The following is a 22,669-nucleotide window of genomic DNA, read 5'->3' as shown; positions in this document are numbered from 1 at the left end:
CTTTACTAGGGTTCGCTCGACTACGGATGCAGGTGTTGAACTCATCAGGAATATTTTTGAGGCCTGGGAGGAATCACAGAATGCACTTGGTATCTTCTGTGATTTATCTGAGGCTTTTGATTATGTTCAACATTCAACGCTGGTCAGGAAGCTATATCACTATGGTGTAAGAGGATCTGCGCTCGATCTCATATTTAAATAATAGGATTCAGAGGGTCGATGCGAATGGCAGGAGATCTCATGGGACTCCTCTCGGTATGGGGGTACCACAAGGGTCTATTCTTGGACCCTTCCTCTTCCTAATTTATATAAATGATCTACCTAACCTTGTAGAAAAAAAACACAAGGTGGTATTGTTTGCGGATGACACTTCACTTATATTCAAAGTGAAACGAAGGCAAGTTTTATATGACGAAGTAAGCAATGCTCTATCTGACATCTTGTACTGGTTTAGCGCTAATAACTTATTGTTAAATAGTCATAAAACCAAATATATTACCGCGCTAAATGTCAAAAATGTAGATGCGAACATTTTATTATGGATAGGTGGTAAAAACAGTGCAATCTGCTGTATTTCTTGGCATTACTCTTGATTCCAAATTGCAATGGGGAAATATTGAAGGATTGGCGAATAGGCTTACTTCTGCAGCATATGCGGTTAAGAAAATTAGACAGTTAACTGACATAGATACGGCGCGACTAGTATACTTTAGTTATTTTCATAGTATTATGTCCTATGGTATATTGATATGGGGCAGTGCGGCCGATATTAATACCATCTTTTTATTGCAGAAGAGGGCTATTCGCGCGATTTATAACCTAGGTCCTAAAGAATCATTAAAAGAAAATTTTAAAGAAATAAACATTTTGACTGTTGCTTCTCAATACATTTATGATAATGTTCTGTATGTTCATAAGCACATTGATGAATTTTCTAGAAACTGTGACATTCATAATGTTAACACGAGGAACAAACATAAACTTATTATGCCTACTACTCTGTTTGGTCAAGTTTGTGTGTCTGTTGTTGGGCGATGTATATGCTATAATATGATCCCAGAAAATGTACAAAACAAATATGTTACGAAATTTAAAAGAATTGTTAAAAAACGTTTGTTTGGGATAGGTTAATATCGCATAAACGATTTTCTTAATGACACCACGGACTGGAAATAAAGCGAACACCTTCAGGCTCTTTAATTATAAATATTTATTGTACGATATCACATTGTAATCCATATTTTTATATTAATAAAGCCCGCTGAGTTTCTTGCGCCCATTCTTCTCAGGTCTGAGGCAGTCTCTTTTGAATGGGTGGTAGTTTTTGACGTTCAATAAGTGATTTTGAATCCTATTTTGAATAAAAATATTTGAATTTGTACCTACTCGACATATAAGTTTAACTAATATTTTCAACCAATATAATAGTGATATTTTTTAGATCAATTAACTGTTAACTGTTATTTAATTCCAACCAATATTGTCATCATGAGCATTACCTATCCGTTCTCTCAATTGAGAGGACCTGCCCCGGCCAAATGCTTGAGCACATCAAAGCGGCTACTGATTCTGCGTTAGAGCAGAATATATTGATAATTACAATATTGGTGAAACTTGAGTGCAAGTTACATAAAGCTGTAATAATATAAGGTCAACATATCGTGCAATACAAACATAATTAGATACGAACTTAAGTAATTGTTTGTGTATCATCTTATCAATAAATTATACCCCACTGCTTTGACCTTATTATCAGTATATTGTGAAGCTCTTGCAAGATCGAACATAGTATGTTTTAATTTATTTAAAAATGTTGCGATTACTCAGGCCCGTAAAAATTAGTTCTCGAGTGCAAAATTATATAAAAAAATTGGAGAAAGAAATTAGTGTACGGTGTTTGACGAGTCAAAGTTCCAAAGATGGCAGTTTGTTTCCAGAAAGAGTTGATTTTCCAAGTCGACATATTGGACCACGGGACCACGATATTGTCACTATGTTAGATCTGTTAGGATATAAGGTACGAACATTTCTATATGTACATAATATAGACGATCACTAGTTGTAACACCATGTCACAATGCGCCCGTCACACTGGGACAGAAGGAATGTTTCCTGTCCTGTAACAAGACCGACATACATTCTCGTCAAATAGGAAAACAACAGTGCACGAGCTCCGCCATCTTGCCAACAGTTTAATATTATTTTCATAGTACTAATTAGGGATAAATACCTATTATAACGACGAGCTGCATCAATAATATAATAATATTCTGTAATTATAATTATTATTCATCCTTTATGATTGTAAATATAAAATGTCTAGTCAATGTGTTCGTGCTTGCGAGGAACGATAATAATAATATTATGATTTAAAATTAAATTCGACCGCTATGAAAGAGTATTCAATTGTTGTTTCCTTTATGATGTAATAATTAAAAATAGAACTTTCATTTGTAATTTGAAAGTTGTCATTGGAGCTTAATGGATAATAATTTTTTATAGAGTTTGGATGAGTTAACTGACGATGCAGTACCCAAGAAAATACAATTACACGGTCTCATGAATATAAGTGACCCCATAAGTAAGTAAAATACGAGGCAATTTTTCATCCTAATAAAATGATAAATGTAATATTTGACCGAAGAACGAATTATACCAATATAATGAAATAAATAAAAACAATTACGTAAATTACGCCTTCTTAAAAAATTATTACATTGACTATTTCCTATTTTAATCTAGGTGAACATGATCTTATCGAAAGAGCCAGGAAAATTTCTGAAAAAAATCAAATATGGCGTTCGTATATTGGAATGGGCTACCACAATTGCTGCGTTCCACATACAATCATGCGGAATTTGTTCGAAAATCCTGGATGGTATGTCCATATGGTTCAGTTATTATAATAAAATATTTGATAGTTATTATCAAAGATAATTTTCTTAAGGTTAATACATTTTACATAACTAGGCTTAGTTCAGTATTTCTATTCGTATCAAGTTACCAAGGAAAAATTAAGAGGCATTGAAGTGAAAGGAACAAAGTACAGAGTTAAAGAACGCTCAAGAGACATTTTAATCTATTCTGAATGTATGTATCGGGATACTATTATATATATAGGGGAACCTGTTGTACCTAGGACAGTTTATTAGATATCTATTTTTTTTGTACGGACTGTACTCAAACGATTTTAGCATATTTTGAAAGGTCAATTATTTGAGTATTCACCACCAAAATACCAAAAAAAAATATGTATTATATTTTAAGTATGAAACTTACAAGTGTTTTGATAATTAAAACGAAAAAAGGGATTTATGGCCAAGGTACAACACACCCTATGTATCTAGGCTAGTACTGTGGTGTACCTAGGAATTGGGGGTAACTTATGGAAAATATAACTATTCTTAACTAAAACCGTTTTATTCCTTTAAATAACATATTTATCAAAAAGTAACACATGAATTCTGAACAAAATCAAAATTATATTCATACTTTCTTTTTTCTAATGAGACAAAGCTTTTATATTTTATTAGGAATATTATATTACGTGAATGTGAAATAATTAAAAAAAAAATATTCTCCGAGCTAAAGTACAACATTTAAATGTACCTTGGCCACTGACCAAGGTACAATTGATTAAGACCGAGGTACACTACTCTAACTTCAACAAAACGGTAGATTTAAATAATTTTGGGTTAAATAAATAGATAATAATAAAAAGCCTTTTATTTCTTGCTTCACATTATACATTTTTGCAATTAAAAAACAATAAAATAGTGTATATGCATTATCTAACAATTAACTAATTTTAAGTTAGAATTTTAGTAAGAAGAAAAATATAGTTGCAAGAACCCCTCTCAATGGAAGGTGAAGGCCTCCTCCAGAGTTGACCAGTGTTCTCTATCTTTTGCAGTTCACATCCAGTTGGTACCCGCTGTTTTTTTACAATGTCGTCTGCCTAGCGCGCGATTGGTTAACCTCTTTTTCTATAGCCTAATGGTCCTAGCCATGATGTTGTCTTTATGGTCCAGCGATTATCAGTACGTCTGGCATATGTCCAGCCCATCTCCATTTTAGTTTCTGTGAGTGCGTCGATGGCTTTGGCTTTCTGTCTTATGATAGTATATCGGATTTTGATGTGAAACATCTATAGGCGGAGGGTAAACCTGATTGTTGGCGTGGCGATAAAAGCCGTGGCAACGCTTCGCCACGCTCTATTGTTGTTACCGCCATCTATACGTATTACGTAGTACTTTCTCTTGTGGTAACTTCGAATTTCAAAAGTTCTGTTTATTGTGGTAAAACAACTTACATAATTATTTTAACAATTGAATAAGTATTACATCATTTTCTGGAGAAAATTCGTAATATACATCTTGTCATAGTGAATACAAGAAACCCAAAAACATAAACTAATAATAATATATACAAAGGTTTATGAATATATTTACGATATCTTCTATATATATAAAAGAGAATGTATGTTTGTATGTTCCCTAATAACTCCTAAACTATTCGACCGATATCAATGAAATCTTTTGTTATCGATTCGTTGAAGCTCAAGAAAGGTTTACATATATAGTTTGTCGTGTCACGATCCCACCCATGCACTCACCCACGCATTTGCCATATCTCTCGAACCGTTTATTGACAGAACAACGTCTGTCGGGACAGTTAGTGACTTCTTAAAATTAAAACTATCATTATGTGGAAGCGTACGAAGAATACTGGCAGCATTACCGCGTTGGATAGCAAGGCTGATCCGTTTTCCGCTTCGGCGATAGTAGCATTCGCCTTTTCTTTGCTACTACTCGGTAACTGATATACTGATTGATTTGGTTAGCTATAGAGGTTTTTGTAGAATATATTGAAAGGTAACCTAACAGGTCTGTGATCTGAAGGGTATATGGTATTCAAGACGTATTGTCTACGTTTCTGGGTATCTTTGTTAGAATATAGTCTATTTCGTTTCTTGTAATTCCGTTAGGTGCTTTCCAAGTCCGACTCTGTTTATTGTTCTTTTTGAAAATAGTGTTCATGATGACCAGAATGTTCTCGTACGCAAAGTCAATAGGTCTATCTCCTCTTCCAGTGATGGATTTGCTTGGTTTGGGTTGACCAATTTGGGTGTTGAAGTCGCCCATGACTATTATATTGTTTCCTTAGATTTTTATAGCTTTGTTACTCCATATAGTCCCGGTGTTTTTCCAATATAGTAAAAAATAATGTCGTCGTGTTCCTCTATTTTTCTGCCAAGTTTTCTTACTTCTGAGAGACTAATATATCGTACTTTATGTTACTTAAAGATTCTGTCAGTCCCAGAAGGCGTGGGTAAGTCGATAAGGTTTTTACATTGTAAGTAGTTATGTTTAAAGTGTTTTGGTATATATTGTTTATGGTATTTGACGAGAGATTTGTTTTCTCTGGAGGATTTTGGTCTTGATCTTCCACGGAGACCAACCAGCTTGGAAGATGTAGATTAGTAGTTTTCGTTTCCAATATAATATTTTTCCGTGAGAGAGAGCGATAATTGTTATTGTTTTTTATTTTCATAAGATTGGTCAATTGGTTGATTGTTTTTTTTTTTGGCGGTTAGGAAACTGAGTATTCCTGGTTTGATGATTCCCTCTGATTGCGTTTTATTCTTTTTCTGAGCTTGTGCTTTTTGTTCTGGTTGCGAAAGATCATTGTAGTCTGGTGATATTGGTGAGTTCTTTTCTTGTTAACTGGTGTTGTTGTATTTTTCGAGTGAGTTACCAGACTGTCGTATTTAATATAGGCGAAGTTTCCTTTCTCTTTTTCATTTATCTGTTCTTGTAGTTCTCTTCTTTTTTCCAAGACATGCTGTGAGAAGTCTTTTTTTATGTAGTAAGTAGTATATTTTAATACTCTCCGTTGTTTGAAGATTTCTATTTTTGTTCCCAATGAAGTGAATGTCACAGTGATTGGACGGATTTTTTCTCCTTTCTACCCTATTGTGCTAGTTGCTTGTATGTCTTTGCATTTTTAGTCCTGCAGAGAAATATTGATTTATGAAACTTAGTACGTTTTTTTCCAAGTTTGCATACGATGTTTCAGTGTCCACTAACCCAAAAATAACGATGTTCAGAGGAACAGAGAGGCTTAGACTGTTTTTCAAGAAAATGTAACCTTTTTTCTTGGTATTATAGCTTCTCTTTGGGTTTTCATATTTTATATTCAATGCTTTAAACTTTTCTCCCAATGTGTTGTTTATATTTTTCATAACTTGTTCCGTAACTTTGTCGGCTGACTGTACAATTGTCGCTTTTTGTTCGTTTAGCTCGTTTTGAATTTTTTTTTGAGCATATTCATAACTTTCTCCATGATTTATCAGTTATATTATTCAATTTATAGTTTCGTAAATTACTTATGATCTTGTTTTAGCACTTTTGCCACCCTCTGTTGGTTCGGCTTGCTATAAAGATGCTAGATGTACTACGAGAGATTTGTACACCTAGCAATAGTTCTAATTAATCTTCCTAGGTGGCGCTGGTACTAAATTTAATAAATTTATTGTTTGAAAATGCTAGATCATTCCGCACATTCGGTAAGACAAGGGTACCACCGCACTTTTTATAATTTTACTAGAGAGCCATTTTAACATTTTTTTTTGCAATTAATATTATATTGGTACTGACCAAAAAAAAAGAAAAAGGAACCCTCAGTTAAATGCAATATCAAAGCTTAGTGATCACTACGTCTACAATTGACTAGACTGCGATCAAATGCATCATATCAACAATTTCTACACTAATCAGGGAATGATACGGAGACTCATTTCTATTCAGTCCAATTGTCCAAGTTTTCATGCAACGAGCAATTTTAAGTGACCATGTCTCTGAGCTGCAGACAAATTTGGACGATTCGAATGTCCAAACGGATGTGGTATAACACACTTTTAGCCTTCTTCATGTACTAACTATATAGCTCATGCACTAACTGCTATGTCACACACCTAGTGGAGCATATTTATAATAGTATTAGGGAGAAGAAAGTGATTTCGCAATGAAGTTGTCACAAGAATTAGGAAACTTGTCGTCACGAAAAGTTGTTCTACCCTACGGCGTCTGAAGGTACCATTTCAACTTTTGAAAGAATCTGTCTCCACAAACCTTTTCTGAACTCGTGAAATCATGGACAGTTTTACAATTAAATATACAGCAATTGTTTTTTGGAGATAAATAATATTTTTGCGTTTCAAACAATATTTATGTTCCAAATAGGAAAGTCTGTTTTAAATAAAAAGATTTTACGAATTGAAATTGTATTATGTACAATGGAAACATAAAAAATTACATTAAATTACAAAAATTAATGTAACGGACACAAAAAATAAATATTCTTAAAAAACGACCCCTGTTACAGACCAGCGTTGGTTTTCCAACCAGCAACATGCTGAGTTGGGACCATTTTTTTGAATCGTATATAATAGAAATGTTTCAGTCTTTTTTTTGCTTGTTTATCAATCTTAAGTTTATATTTATTTTGTATGTTATGTCTTTGTACAAAACTACTTACTTATACGTTTCAAAATAAAAATTTCTTTATTCTTTCTTTCTTTATATGGGCCTATAGTTCTTCAAAAGCATTTTATCGCCCTTTTTGAAGAACAGCACCACTAAAATTCTGTGCCATGCTTGCGGCGTTTTGTCCTCGAGGATGACGTTATGAAATAGTTTCTGGAGGGTCTTAAGTTCAGTGGTACCACCAGCTCTCAGAAGCTCAGCTGTAATTCCATCATCACCGGGCGTCTTTTTGTTTTTAAGTTGTTTTAATCTCGTACAGGCTGACGTCTGGGATATCTTCGCTATAGTGTGGGGCTAATTTTCTCTTGGGTCTTCAGCCTTGTTGGTAACAGGTTCCCGTGCAGTCGTGTCTATCTATGCGTATAACTTCTCGACTACCCTCAAAAGTTCGGGCTTAGACGAAACGACCCTGCCGTCACCGTCTTCAGCTTTGTCCTTTGGCTCTGCCCAATAGACAAATCTCGTGCGAATACTTTGCAGCCTTTGTTACGCTCTATGGTCGCCTTCACACAATCTGTATTGTGGCGGCGTATACCGCGACTCAATGATTTGGAGATCTGTCTATTTAGCTGCCTATACTGGGAAGCATCGTTCGGGGACTGAAGGGTCATTTGGCGTCTTTCACCCATCAATTTGAGGGTAAAGTCTGAGATTTTTCCGGTTCTTTTTGAACGGCTGGCCCTGAAGAACTTAGACCAGCTGCCACGAACCTGTTATTATACTCGTCCACGTCTACGCAGTCACCGAGGCATTCGAAGCGGTTTTGCAATTCGAGTTGAGAGTTTTCAGGGTTTTGGATCTAGATGGGTGCGGGTCAAAGCGTAGACTCCACTCCACAGATATTCAATGTGCCTCTTACTATGCGGTGATCACTCCCAGTTTTCACTATCACGGAGACATCATTGAATATATTATGTCTTTTCGTCGACATAATGAAGTCAATCTCATTTTTGGTGGCACCATCAGGGCTGATCCAAGTCCATTTGCATTGTTCTGGCTTCATGAAGAAGGAGTTCATCATCAAGTCAGCCAACATCTGGCCTCAGGCGTTCCGATTTCCATAACCAAATTGCTCCATTTTCTACTCATCGCCGCTACGTTTGCCCAGTTTTGCGTTGAAGTATCCCATGACAACTTTTACGGGGTCTTCGGAGTGTGAATGGCTGTTGAGGTGTCCTCATACATGGCCTTCACCTCCTCGTCTGCGTGTGTCGAAATCGGAGCGTAAACCTGTATGACCTTCAACGAATACCGTTCAGTAATTCTGAGTATTAGGTATGCTACTCTAGTCGACACGCTCCCAACTACAGTTACGTTGTTGATCACAACCTGGGACTCTGGGACAGCTGGTCGCCCTTCCGCAAGTAGAGCATGTGTCCTGAATTTAGAACTATCGAGTCCCTACCATCTCTGGATGTGTGGTGTTCCTCCACTGTACAGTTTTCAAGGAGCTGTCTTCCACGTACTACAAAGCTGTGGAGTGCGCTTCCTTGTGCGGTGTTTCCGGGACGATACGACATGGGTACCTTAAAATAAAGCGTGTACAACTTCCTTAAAGGCCGGCAACGCTAATATGTTTACTCTGGTGTTGCAATAGAATATGGGCGGCGGTGATTCACCCGTACGCTCGTTTGTCCTCCTTTTCCATAAAAAAAGTATCTCGGATAATACAAACTATATTGTAGACCTGGGAGACCGAGCCCTTCTTGATGAGAAAACTTGTAAAACACGTTTTACCGTCAATGAAACCAAGCTGGATCGAAATTTTAATCGGAAGTTTCATCCAAATCACCAATACGCAAATTTTTATTCTTAATAATATATTATGCATACAGCATACTCCCAACTTAAAGGCCGGCTACATATCTCTTGACCCCTATTGTAAAGGATGTCCACGGGCACTACGTTCCATTCCATTCGTTGGATATTAATCGGAAATTTCAAATTATTTTAATGTAATCTGTTATCATTGGCCGTATAATGTTCCTTTGCATACGATCACTACGAATATAATAAAGAACTCACTTTCATTCATTATCTTTTAAACAAAAGAAATGATTCGTTAATTCATTATAAAGAAATGAGAAATAGCTTCATATTGATATTATCGTAACATGTAATTGATATTATTGTCTCAAATAGATTAAAAAGAGTCTTTGTGCAACGTATATTCAATAAAGATAATAAAACAATAACAGAGTCTCTTAAAGACTGAATCAATAGCATAAAAATATTAATTATGAAATAAGCAAAATTATAAGCTTTGTTTTGAGAAGTCGTACGTAAAAGGGATCTTTTTAGAGCCAATAGCATTATTAATCTATGTGTAAAACAACTTCTCTATATATAATAAATAAGCTCAGAGAATTCTTTAAGAGGAGACAATAACAATTGCGTCGACCCTGTCTTCGGACCTCAGATAACCCCACGACATCCCATCGTATTCTGCTCACAGCTTCCTACAGTTCCTCCAACTTCTCGTCGGTCCGCAGTGTCTTAACACTGTATGTTGCCAGGGACAATGGTCTTTGTTAGAGGTAGCACTGCTGCACCCGGGGATACTTAGCACCCCCGGCCCCGTCGCTTATGTGGCTGCTACCGTGGCCACCACGAGCGAGTCCGCTGGGGACTGGGGGCCGGGGCCTTATAGTGTCTGTCATTTTGTTAGGGGGGTTTTGCCATAATTGCCACGCTTGGCAGGCGGGTAAATGGTGTGCTCTTAACAAAAGATGCTGCTGCCCATTCTCCGTTGTTTGTATCCCTTAGTCGCCACTTACCACACCTACGGGAGGAGATGGGGTGATGCTATCCTGGTGCGACACCACACACGAAACTATCATACAATCCATAAAAATATTTTTGAAAAGGATCCATACGCGTGTCTTTTATTCCGGACCGTTTTATTTAATTATTGTAGGTAATTAACGTTTAAATTTTTTTTTTAATTTAACTGAATTTCTACATTAGGACTAGTGTAAAGTTATATTTTATTATCTGTTTTTTAAATAGTCGATTTAAATAAAACTCGAAGTTACGCAGACTAAAAAGGTCAACATCTTCTAGGGACGTTATTGTAATATTCGTTATATTAAGACTAGGAACAAAACCTGTAATACAAACTATGAGGGCTATTTATGTAGATTATTTTGTCGAGTGAAGTTTGGCGTCTACAACAGGATTCCAAAAAAAATTGACAACACATATGTGTTTCCAAATTTAAAATAAAGGATTTTTTAGAGCACATAAATTGTATAAAGGTATTAATTGTACCATAACATTATACAGGACCACACAATATACTCCTTACCAACCAGAAGTAGCTCAAGGGAGATTAGAAAGTCTCCTCAACTATCAGACTATGGTGAGCGATTTGACTGGTTTAGATGTCGCAAATGCTTCCCTTCTTGATGAAGGTACTGCAGCTGCTGAAGCTCTTTCATTATGTCACAGGTATTAGAATAACCTCAACTAAAACCTGAGCAATTATTTAGATGCTAAGGACATTCATACAAGGCATGTAAAATATTGCTTGCAGGCTTAATAAAAGAACAAAGTTTGTTGTATCGGAAAGACTACATCCTCAAACATTGGCCGTTGTACAAACACGATTAGATGCTTTGGGGTTAGAAGTAGCTGTTCTACCCGATGTAAGAGAAGCTGATTTTGCTCAAAGGGATATATCGGCTGTACTTCTACAATGTCCTGACACACGAGGCTTAGTGTATGATTATTCAGGTTTAGCTGCAACGGCCCAAGAACACGGGGTAAGTTTAATCGATCTAGTATATCTAAAGAAAGAAAAAAAGTTTATTCGTGACGATATAGTACAATAAAACAAAAAAAAATGAGGAATATTATTTTCTATACGTCACAAAGTGGTCCCAACTCAGCATATTTGCTGGTTTGAAAACCAGCGCTGGTCTTCCGTTGGGCCATTTTGTGGCGTCGCCTTATGTATCTATATCTAATTTTATAAACTGTTGCTTATCTACAGACGTTAGTAGTAGTTGCTACTGACTTATTAGCTCTCGCACTCCTGAGGCCACCGGCTGAATGCGGTGCAGCATTAGCAGTTGGAACATCCCAACGCTTCGGAGTGCCACTCGGCTACGGAGGACCTCACGCAGGATTTTTTGCTGCAGAACATGCTCTAGTCCGTCTTATGCCAGGTCGAATGGTTGGAGTAACACGAGATTCTTCTGGAAGAGATGCTTATAGGTAACGTTAAACATTTATGAAGTTATGTTCAAAATTATAATTATACAGGGAAAAAATGTATTTATTTTCGTTTCTAGGTTAGCACTTCAAACTAGAGAGCAGCATATCCGTCGTGATAAAGCAACATCCAACATTTGTACAGCGCAAGCTTTGCTCGCTAATATGTCTGCAATGTATGCTGTTTATCACGGTCCTCAAGGACTTAGAGATATTGCCACCAGAGTCCACAATGCTGCATTGGTACTCGACCATGGTAAGAAATTGTCTTAAAATAAAATGAGTGCCTGTTGATCCTTCGACACAAAGCTAATAGAAAGATTGCTGAGACTTTTATTATTTCCTTTACCATGATCATTTATTTGTAGGTGTGCAGCAAAGGGGACACAAACAAACCAACGATGTATACTTTGACACGCTTTACATTATGCCAAGTTCTGATCACGACACGGAAGCCATTAAAGCTAGAGCTCAACAAAAGAAAATAAACCTGCGGTATTTTGAAGATGGCGCTGTAGGAGTTGCTTTGGATGAAACGACCACAGAAGAAGACGTTGGTGATCTCTTGTGGATATTTGACTGTAAAAGTGTAGAAGAGGTAAAGTTATTTTTGTTATACTGCCGCCTTACTAACCTCACGATATAAAAAGACTTTGGATATCCATACAAATTGTATCCTACTAATATTATAAATGCGAAAGTTTGTAATAATATCTGGATGTTTGTTTGTTGCTCTTTAACGCAAAATCTACAAAAAAGATTTTTATGAAACTATTACAATAACATAGCTTATACATCAGAATAACACATAGGCTATAATTTATAAAGCTATAGTGTGACTTGTCCAAAATAATACGATAAGTGTCAGTAAGTAAGAAATAAATCTGCAATCTGTGAGGTATTCATGCGTGCGGCACATAAATTTTAAGAGTTACAAATAGTAATATGAAATAATGTATAATATAATTGTTTATCTTTGAGTGTGTGTGTATATTTGTTTCTTCTTAAAGCGCAAATGGCAGGACCAATTTTAATAAAATTTGGTATGCAGAAAGCTGACAACCTAGATTAAAACAAAGGTTTAATATACAGTAGTGGTCAGCTAATTAGGGACACTGTCTAGTTAAACCAAATTGTGAATTTATTTTTTATTTTCCAACGAGTCTAAATAAGTAAAGTAAGTCTATGCATTCGATGTAACATAATACACATTCTTAATTCATTTATTTAGTAGTGAGGCGTTCAATCAATCAGTCAATTATTTATATTTTCTTGAATAAGGTACGTACAGATGGATAATCTATATATATAAAAATGAATTGCTATTCGTTAGTCTCGCTAAAATTCGAGAATGGCTGGACCGATTTGGCAAATTTAGGTCTTGAATTATTTGTGGAAGTCCAGAGAAGGTTTAAAAGGTGAATAAATAGGAAAATGCTGCTAAATTAAATAAAAACAACAAAATTGTTTTTCCTTTGATGTGTCAATACATAATTTCTATGAGAAAATTTATCGACGCACGGTTTGACAGTTCTGCTGTGAAACAATTTCATTACGACAGCAGGGTGCATATTTTACGAAGTAATTTTTGATGTTATGATATATTATTGACAATTTCATATAAAAACATTATTTTATTTATTATATACAGAACAACGTCTGTCGGGTCAGCTTGTACATAATAAAAATTATATTATTAACAATATTTAATTAAAATTTTCCATGAATGTTCACAAAATTTCGAGAAACATATAGGCTAGATGAGGGCATAGTATTTTTGCTGCTTCATAGCATCCTCGCAGACGACGTCGCGGGCATCAACTAGTTACTCGTAAATTGTAAAGAAATAAATAAAATCGTATTAATATCTTTTTGTAAAGCCTTAATAAAAAAAAACATTTTTTTGAATTTCTATCTGTCTATCTGTCTTTCTGATTTTAACTCGCAATTAGATCATGTCAAGGAGTAACATAACAATGTATATCTGATTATATTTTCAAGTTATGACGTATTTTACGGATTCCATCCGAAAGTTTTTTTTTATGAACAGAACGTCTGTCGGGTAAGCTAGTAATGTAGTAAATACATATTTCTAATAGTACATTAATTTCCAGGTTATAGGTACTGGCGATGTCAAGTCACGTAGCATCGTAAAAGGTCCGTTTCGGCGTACCTCGCCATACTTGACCCATCCTGTATTTAATGCTCATCATTCGGAGACTAGAATTGTGAGATATATGAAAAGGCTTGAAAACAAGGATGTTTCGCTAGTTCACTCCATGATCCCTTTAGTATGTTGAAATTATATATTATATTTCTTGTGTGCGTGTGTATGTCACTGAACTCCTCCTAGACAGCTGGACCGATTTTGATGAAATTTTTTGTGTGAGTTCAAGGGGATTCGAGGATGGTTTAGATTCACTGTTGAACTACCTCCTACACGGCTTGACCGATTTCGATGATTTTTTTGTGTGTTCCAGTGAATTTGAGATTGGTTTATAGTCTCAATTCCGTCCATATAATATAATTCTCCTGCTCATGTGTATGTTAGTGAACTCCTCCTAACGGCTGGACCGATTTTTCAAATTTAAGGCGTGTGTACAGGACAACGTCTGTCGGTTCCACTAGTATTATTTATAAATTAGTAATTACTATTTATTTATCTAAATTGGCTTTACTCACGATTTATTGGTGTTGATACAGACTAGTTTCAGACCATACGTTGCTTCCGTGTGCACCACTGCTGCTGTACTGTGCGCTCCTACCATGTCAGGCCGCGCACTACGAGCGCAAATCCGTAGTGTGAGACGGCTACTTGCAGAAAGCACCTTTTAAAGTTAATCTTTCATTAAATATGATACCTTCACTTTCTTTTTCATTTTGACAGTTAAAGATAGCATGTGATATAATGAAACATTAAGTTTAAGGATGTTTTCTACAACTAGCCATAACCGTGATAGAGGTTGTGATGGCCTGAAACTAGTGGTACCACCACCGATCAATCGTGAGTGAAGTCGATTTAAATAAATAAAGTTAATAAGTCTCACGAAAGTTTTAAAAATAGTAATGAGTCATATTCGTGGAGTATTTAATATAATTTTTTTAAAACACAGGGCTCCTGTACAATGAAATTGAACTCAACAACGGAGATGATGCCGTGCACGTTCAAACACTTCACTGAAATCCATCCGTTCGCTCCATTGGACCAATGTCAGGGCTACCATATACTATTTGAGGAGCTTGCTAATGACCTGTGTGCAATTACTGGATACGATCGGGTTTCATTTCAACCAAACAGGTAATTTATTTTTTATTTTTTCATGGGTAATGTAGCTATTTTCTTCTCCAATTCGTGTCAGATGCCAAGTGTTAAGACTTCATAAAATTATATACACGTTATATTATAATTTTTTAATTAACAGTGGTGCTCAAGGTGAATATGCTGGATTGCGAACAATAAAGCGATACCACGAAGTTCGTGGTGATGCCGCTCGAAACATTTGTCTCATACCAGTTAGTGCTCACGGCACTAATCCAGCTTCAGCACATATGGCCGGCATGAAGGTCTGTGCCATTCGCGTAACACCGAATGGAGATATTGATATGGCGCACCTTAAAGATATGGTAAGTCGAAATTGCCAAAGATACATAAAATGAACGAATATGTTCCTTTTGAAAATATATAGTTGCTTGCTATGGTTTGTGACTAAGGGATTTAAATATTATACGATTAATCTAGCTCTCTCCGTCTCCATAAGAAGTACGAAAGTTATATACGTATTGAGTTTACTTTTATAGACGACACGAGACGCACAAGCATAAGGGTCCTCTGATGATAAGGGATCATCGCAGCCCATACTCTCTTGTAACATCAGGAATTCATCATCAGCCGGAACACGTCCACTGCTGGACCATGGCCTCCCCCAAAGATCTCGATGAGAATCGGTCCTGCGCTGTCTTCGTCCAACCTATTCCGGCGATCCTGACCAGATCATCGTTCCATCCTGTGGGGGACCTACCAACACTACGTCTTCCGGTACGTGGCCACCATTCCAGGAATATACTGCCCCAACGGCCATCTGTCTGTCGAGTTATGCGCCCAGACACTGCCGCTTCAGTTTCGTTATCAATACAATGCCGGTATCACCTACTGCCCACCGACGCTTAAAGAAATATGTTCATAAAATCCTAATTATGTTTTAAGGTAGAAGAACACAGTGAAAAGTTGTCATGTTTGATGATGACTTATCCAAGCACATTTGGAGTGTTTGAAGAGTGTGCAGCAGACGTTTGTGCTCTGGTACACAAGCATGGTGGCCAGGTGTACTTGGATGGAGCTAACATGAACGCACAGGTGATCAACAACGTTATTTTATTTTAATAGCTGTGAAGTTACTGGGCTTCTAAGATTTAACACCTTGTCCAAGGATGGGTCCAAATGCGGTGTGCTTAGAATTTAAAGAATCCTGAGCAATGCTTACTTGTCGCAGACAATGAGTATGTAGCTGTGGCCACTTCTACCAATAACAAATTTGATTGAAAGATGCAGTTTTAGCTTCAGTTAATAAAATAATTGTTACGGAGAGTTAAGTTGCGATAGTACGAGGAATCATAAGGATGGAAACGTTTCTAATAGAAACAATTTTATACTCTTAAACCTTCCTTAAGGGCCGGCAACGCTCCTGTAGTGTCTCTGCTGTTACAAGAGAATGTGGGCGGCGGTGATCACTTAACACCAGGTGACCCGTACGCTCGTTCCCCTCTTTTTCCATAAAAAAAACTTAACTTATTAACTAACTTCGGAAAACCAATGTAAAATAGGTTTTTTCTTATCCTCTATCATTATATCTGTCATTTATACAGCCACGATGGTAATATAAGTACATACTTTATTGAGCCTTTGAAAGTCTATACTGTATGGCCTTAAAAAGCATTGTTTACTGTACTATCATGGAGAGGCAAGGAGAAGCATCACTTAAGGGACAAAGTTGAAAAAGTGTTCAACTTATGCTGTCAATAAAACTAAGTTCAAAAAATTTCCACAATGGTGCTGGTGTAGGCACAGGGTATAAAGTATGGTAATTGTAAACGAATTGAACTATGCCTACTTAAGAAATTTAATATTTTATAGTCGACTAAAGTCATGAATTATTTAAAATTTCAACAACCTACGTTGTACATATAAATATTGTAGTAAATATAATCTTACAGAATTATTATAGGGAAACATACACCTAGAGTGATTAGTATTATTTTAAATTTGGTGCTTCTTTTAAGATTTACCCTGATGCTACTGTGGCGCCACCCTAATTTAATGCATATTGACGAACACTTATTCATATAGTTCTCCTTACCTCTACGTACTCCTCCATACGCACTATAATGTCACCAAAAAGGCGCAGTTCTTTTGTTGCCACCGACAACTAAATCTAGGTCAGGTATGTATGGTAGCTTCAAAGACAGAATAGGTAATTGGTAGTACATAGTATAACTACATAATATGTTCTTGTATCATTAGACTTAACATTTTAATGTCAACATAAGATCAAAACTTGTAAATATAATTTGCCAAGATGTTGCTAGGTATATTATATCTATGCCATTCCTTTGATGGAAAAATCAAACCACTCACAAGAGATAGTTAAGTAAACAATACTTAGATAATTTATACGTCTAGATAGAGTCTGTTGCTGTTAGACAATTGATAAAAACGTCTTACACTCGCGATTTATGTAACGCTTTGTGTTAGTGTGCGTGAATTTCTCAAAATAGAGGTTAGTTCTAAATTCAATTTTTTCGACGTTTTCACAGCTGTCATAGTATATCTAGACGTATAAATGATCTAAGATGCAATACATTTAAAACAATACAATTACATTTATAAAGAAAAACTCGAAAACTTGTGATTTTTGTTTGTTTAATTAAAAATTTTTTGTTAATTTTTTAACCCTTTCGTGTTTTTTGACACTCCTAAATACAACTGTTGCATAAAATACTAATAATGTAATGCATCTTATATGCAGGTTGGACTGTGTCGGCCTGGAGATTACGGCAGTGACGTATCTCATCTTAATTTACATAAAACGTTCTGCATACCCCACGGAGGCGGCGGACCCGGAATGGGCCCTATTGGAGTGTACGTATATATACATACTAATATTATAAATAAGTATTTGATAACTTTTGTATTTTTTTTTTTCGAAAATATTGATGTTATTTCAAAAAACGTTTTCATGTGTTGTACATTATCTAAATCTAATTAATAATTTGCTATTTTTATGAATCCCATTATCAACTTACAAAGCTATGATGTGATAACATTACCGTATACTACATATCATATCTTATATTTTACTTAATTCATAGCCGGGAGACTCATAGTATTTTTATTTTAAGTGTTTTGTAGTCATTGTATTATCGTATCTGTATAGATTTACAGGGTGTCCCAAAGTTATGGGACATGAAGGGGAAGTACCTTAAATATCGAAGATAGGCTATTTTACTGAAAGAAGACTTTGTGTTATTATATTATTAGAAAATCTTTGAATGCAGAATTACTAACTTTTAAAAATAACATAGTCTTCTTTCAGTAAAATAGCCTATCTTCGATATTTAAGGTACTTTCCCTTAATGTCCCATAACTTTGGGACACCCTGTATAGATAGAGATGTATGCTAATATTATTTTCAACTATTTACAAAAATGTTAAATTGTGTAGAATTATTTGCAAGATCTACGCAACACCTTTATTAACTTACGTGATGGTGTATTCGTAATAAATGGATTATATTTTCAGTAAAGCACATTTAGCTCCATTCCTACCGTCACACCCAGTTATAAACCCCTTAGCGGACTTGGGCGAGGCAGCTCATAGTTTTGGCTCAGTCAGCGCGGCACCGTTTGGATCATCAGCTATATTGCCTATATCTTGGGCCTATATAAAGGTTTAGTAATCGATAGTACAATTTATACATAATAATAATATCAATCACGATACATTGTATTTTAACACAAAATACCTCACTAAGGAAGCAGAAGATTTTTTATTTATTAAAAACTTTGGTCAATTGTTTATTTGTAGATATTTTCGTACAATACAAGCTTGTGTGTTAAAGGTTACTATAACATAATGACTTTTTTAATGATACCACTGATTGGGACTGAAGCTACCGCCCACAGGCTATTAAATAATACGTTTAATTGTACGATATTACTTTGTAACCATATTTTAACGAAAAAAAGGAGCCCGCTGAGTTTGTTGCGCCCGCTCTTCTCAGGTCTGAGGCATACCTTTTGGAATGGGTGGTAGTTTTTGACTTTCAATAAGTAACATTATGTCCTATTTGAATAAAAATGTTTGAATTTGAATTTGAGTAAATAACTAGACTCACAGTCACGCTCAATAATTGTCCAAAGCAAAACTCTGCCTCACGCGTCTATTAGGCAGAGTTTTCGTTAATAGACATTGAACATTAAGACTATGAAATAAGGTGTTAATTTGAATGAACGTTTTAATGTTATCTGTATAAGTTAATGTAAATGACGCTCGGACATTTTTGACGACCTTTTACTAGGAGATTGGGAGTCTAGTTGGTACTTCAATGTTTCTAGAAGGTAAATCTTAAAATTTAATTTGAGTTAATTATTTTATTTTTAAACAAACTTGAAATCACTGACAATTCTATCGTATGTTGTAGATGATGGGTCCAAAAGGCTTAAAACGTGCAACTCAAGTTGCTATTCTCAATGCGAATTATATGTCGAGGCGATTGGACGGCCATTATAAAACATTGTACAAAGGTGAAAGAGGTCTTGTAGCTCACGAGTTTATAATAGATGTCCGGGATCTTAAAAAATCTGCCAACATAGAACCAGGAGACATAGCAAAGAGACTAATGGACTATGGTAAATTGTAATTTTTTTTTGGATAGATTTGATATCCATAGTGATTTTTCTTTCTCAAAATACAACTACTTTCAAGGTGGGTTTGATATTTTAATGTTAATCAACAGGTTTCCATGCGCCAACAATGTCGTGGCCAGTTCCTGGTACATTAATGATAGAACCGACAGAATCCGAAGATTTGCAAGAGTTGGAAAAGTTCTGTGAAGCTCTTATAACAATCAGAAAGGAAATAAAGGATATTGAAGATGGTGTTATGGATCAACGACTCAACCCCCTCAAGGTTTGAAATTTACTGATTGTATCATTATCATATATTAGGTACCAGTGGAAGCGGTGTCTGAGCTGGATTCTCTTTGTCGGAAAAGTTGTAACGTTACACGTCTTTGTGACAAGTAAATTAGTATATTGTATTACATCTAAATAAGTTTCACTCAAAATAATACGCTCAGGCAGAGATGGGAGGGCTTAAATATGCGGGGGATATCGTGAGGGGCCGCTTGCTACGTGGTACCTACATGCGGCAATGATATGTACTCGAAAGTAGTATTAGACTATTAAATTTTTTTAACTAAAAAGCAACCGACTTCAAAAACACTACTCCAAAATAATAGATATAATATTATGCAGTAAAAAGTTTAAACATAATAATTGCGTATTTTTATATTTAGATTATTATAACAATGATAATTCTTTTTTATTTTTAGATTTTTAGTGAATGCGAACTACACTCACTAATATTTTTTCTAAATTTGTGTACATAATATACTTAATTGTCATGCAGCAATCATCGTTTACAATTTTATAACAGACAGTGAGAAATTCTGCCACAGATTGTACCTTACTGTAAGTCGTTAAGGAGTTCCATTGATCATCATATTCGACTACGACAATTACTCGACCATAACGACTTTACGGAAGGTGACGGATATTTGAATCCGGATAGCATAAAAAAGATTCGGCCTAGTATCGTTAATTTGCTTCTAAGAATTGAAGAGTTTCGTTACTTTGTCATGGATCCCATAAACAAAAAACCTAACCCAACTCTCACAAACTACAATTCAAGTATATCCTTTCAAATAAAAAAAGAATTATCAAAATCGGTTCACCCAGTCGAAAGTTCTGAGGTAACAAACATAAAAAAACATAGGGATGAATTGAGAACCTCCTCCTTTTTTGAAGTCGGTTTATAAAATAGGGTCACCCGATGTCTTTCAACCTTGATATCAGTTACAGTAACAATAGATTCGTTTACCTTCTTTATGTTGCTGTATCTCAGGGAGAGATGTTCTCCTTTCTCGCTAGTATATGTAAGTAAGCTATGGTGTGCTATTTAGATGGCGCCACATACTCAAGAAGATGTTATCACAGAAGATTGGAATCGTCCGTATAGCAGGCAGCAAGCGGCGTTCCCAGCAGTAAGTTTACCATTTTAAATTGAATAATCTTGTATAATAGCCATCTCTATGTGTTCAAATTTCGTATTTTATAAAATTTGTTAGTTATGAATTGAAAAATGGTTTTTAATGTCTCAACTGAAATGAAATATCCTTGCTCTTGAAAAAATTTTATGTATCATTTATTTTTTCTCAATCGAATTTTACTTTCGGTAAATCGGTACTATTTGCCATTTTACTTATCCCTTTCTGTTAATATTTCTGTTAATTCCGATAAAAATGCATTTGTGTGTCAAATAATTCGATTGCCACCCACCATTAGCTGTTTAGGTTTAGGTTTTTTTTTTAAATAAGGTTTAGGCTGCTAGGAACTGTTTGTTTTCGGTCACCAGCACATATATTAATGACCACTAATGCTATAGCTATCAAACATGGAATACGAAACAAATAAATGGACGTAATATTTTACAAACTAGCTTTTTATGGGAAAGAGTAACAGTTTGAAAAACTAACCCTACACAGTAAGCGTTTAGGATAAATTAAATAGAATAAATATATGCCTAGTAATAGATATATAATAATAATAGAAAAAGTAAAAGTTTAAAAGTAATCATAAGCAAATTCGTTTTTAATCATCCGTAATCTTGGTATGTCTTTACAAATGGTTTGTTTATAATTTTGAACGTAGAAAGAAATAATCGAGACTGCATACAAAATAATATATAACTAAAAAAAATCCATGATTCAAAAATGCTTTCATAAATATTTAGACATAGATCTTTAAGTTAGCCTCATGATGGATATTCTTCCTTTGGAATAAAAATTTATGCAAATAAATTTATTACAAGGTTCATTATCTCTATCTAGCTATATATATAATGAAAATGGTCTTTGTTTGAGGCTCAATCACGCCTAAACCACTGACCGTATCGACATGAAAGTACCACCATTCGATCAATGATATTATAGTATTAAATATCATTGCATTTGATGCGAAATTTATCGTAGATGGCTACTTACTTTTGGAATTCCAATGTTCCTTCCTTTTAAAATTCGCCCAGCGAAGCGGGTGGGAACGGCTAGTTTATTTAGATGAGGAAAAGCAGGATCTGCTATTTTGATCATTAAGGTAAATTTAAATTTGTTTTATATGTTTACAGCCTTTTGTCAAAGGAGAAACAAAAGTATGGCCTACTGTTGGACGCATAGACGATATGTATGGAGATAAACACCTCGTCTGTACCTGCCCTCCTGTAATAGACGACTTCTAAATATATAATATATAGAATAAGTGTAATATTTCTTAACTTGTAAAAATAAATGTCGACATTTAATAACAAAACATTTATTCTCAATCCAATTATTTTAAGTCTAAATTAATCTTGTTTTTTATTATGTTAGCACATTTATTAGCTTTGCCTCAATTTGTAATAATTATTTTACAACATTTTTCAACTAACAGCATTCAAGGCAACTTGTTACATTGTTGCATCCACATTAAACTATGTTGGAGAAATATTTATTTTTAGTTAGACAAATCAAAGAATTTTTTAACATAATTCCAAAATGCCGTTTGTTACATCAAAGCTTTGTATGACATTATTCTTA

At 35.1% G+C, this 22,669-nt stretch overlaps 1 protein-coding gene across 1 annotated transcript; it reads left to right on the top strand.

Moving 5' to 3' along the window:
• The first annotated feature begins 1,768 nt into the window (after positions 1–1,768).
• On the top strand, positions 1,769–22,403 carry LOC126968452 (glycine dehydrogenase (decarboxylating), mitochondrial). Its single transcript, XM_050813488.1, has 18 exons — positions 1,769–2,017; positions 2,503–2,581; positions 2,743–2,878; positions 10,833–10,997; positions 11,083–11,311; positions 11,542–11,765; positions 11,843–12,018; positions 12,131–12,360; positions 13,877–14,053; positions 14,876–15,060; positions 15,185–15,386; positions 15,967–16,116; positions 17,786–17,898; positions 18,559–18,706; positions 19,460–19,667; positions 19,775–19,947; positions 21,002–21,082; positions 22,222–22,403. Exons 1-18 carry the CDS (start codon positions 1,811–1,813, stop codon positions 22,330–22,332), a joined length of 2,994 nt encoding a protein of 997 aa, XP_050669445.1. The 5' UTR covers positions 1,769–1,810; the 3' UTR covers positions 22,333–22,403.
• The last annotated feature ends 266 nt before the right edge of the window (positions 22,404–22,669 follow it).

The sequence above is a fragment of the Leptidea sinapis genome, chromosome 15 (genome assembly GCF_905404315.1).
Source record: "Leptidea sinapis chromosome 15, ilLepSina1.1, whole genome shotgun sequence".
Classification (NCBI taxonomy): Eukaryota; Metazoa; Arthropoda; class Insecta; order Lepidoptera; family Pieridae; genus Leptidea; species Leptidea sinapis.
This window is presented reverse-complemented; position numbering and strand designations above follow the sequence as displayed.

Bases quoted from the DNA above. Each gene is read 5' to 3' on its own strand.
- LOC126968452 (XM_050813488.1), top strand. From the start codon at position 1,811: ATGTTGCGATTACTCAGGCCCGTAAAAATTAGTTCTCGAGTGCAAAAT. The intron at 12,361-13,876 runs GTAAAGTTATTT...ATTAATTTCCAG, and splicing joins ACTGTAAAAGTGTAGAAGAG to GTTATAGGTACTGGCGATGT. The intron at 15,387-15,966 runs GTAAGTCGAAAT...TTATGTTTTAAG, and splicing joins TGGCGCACCTTAAAGATATG to GTAGAAGAACACAGTGAAAA.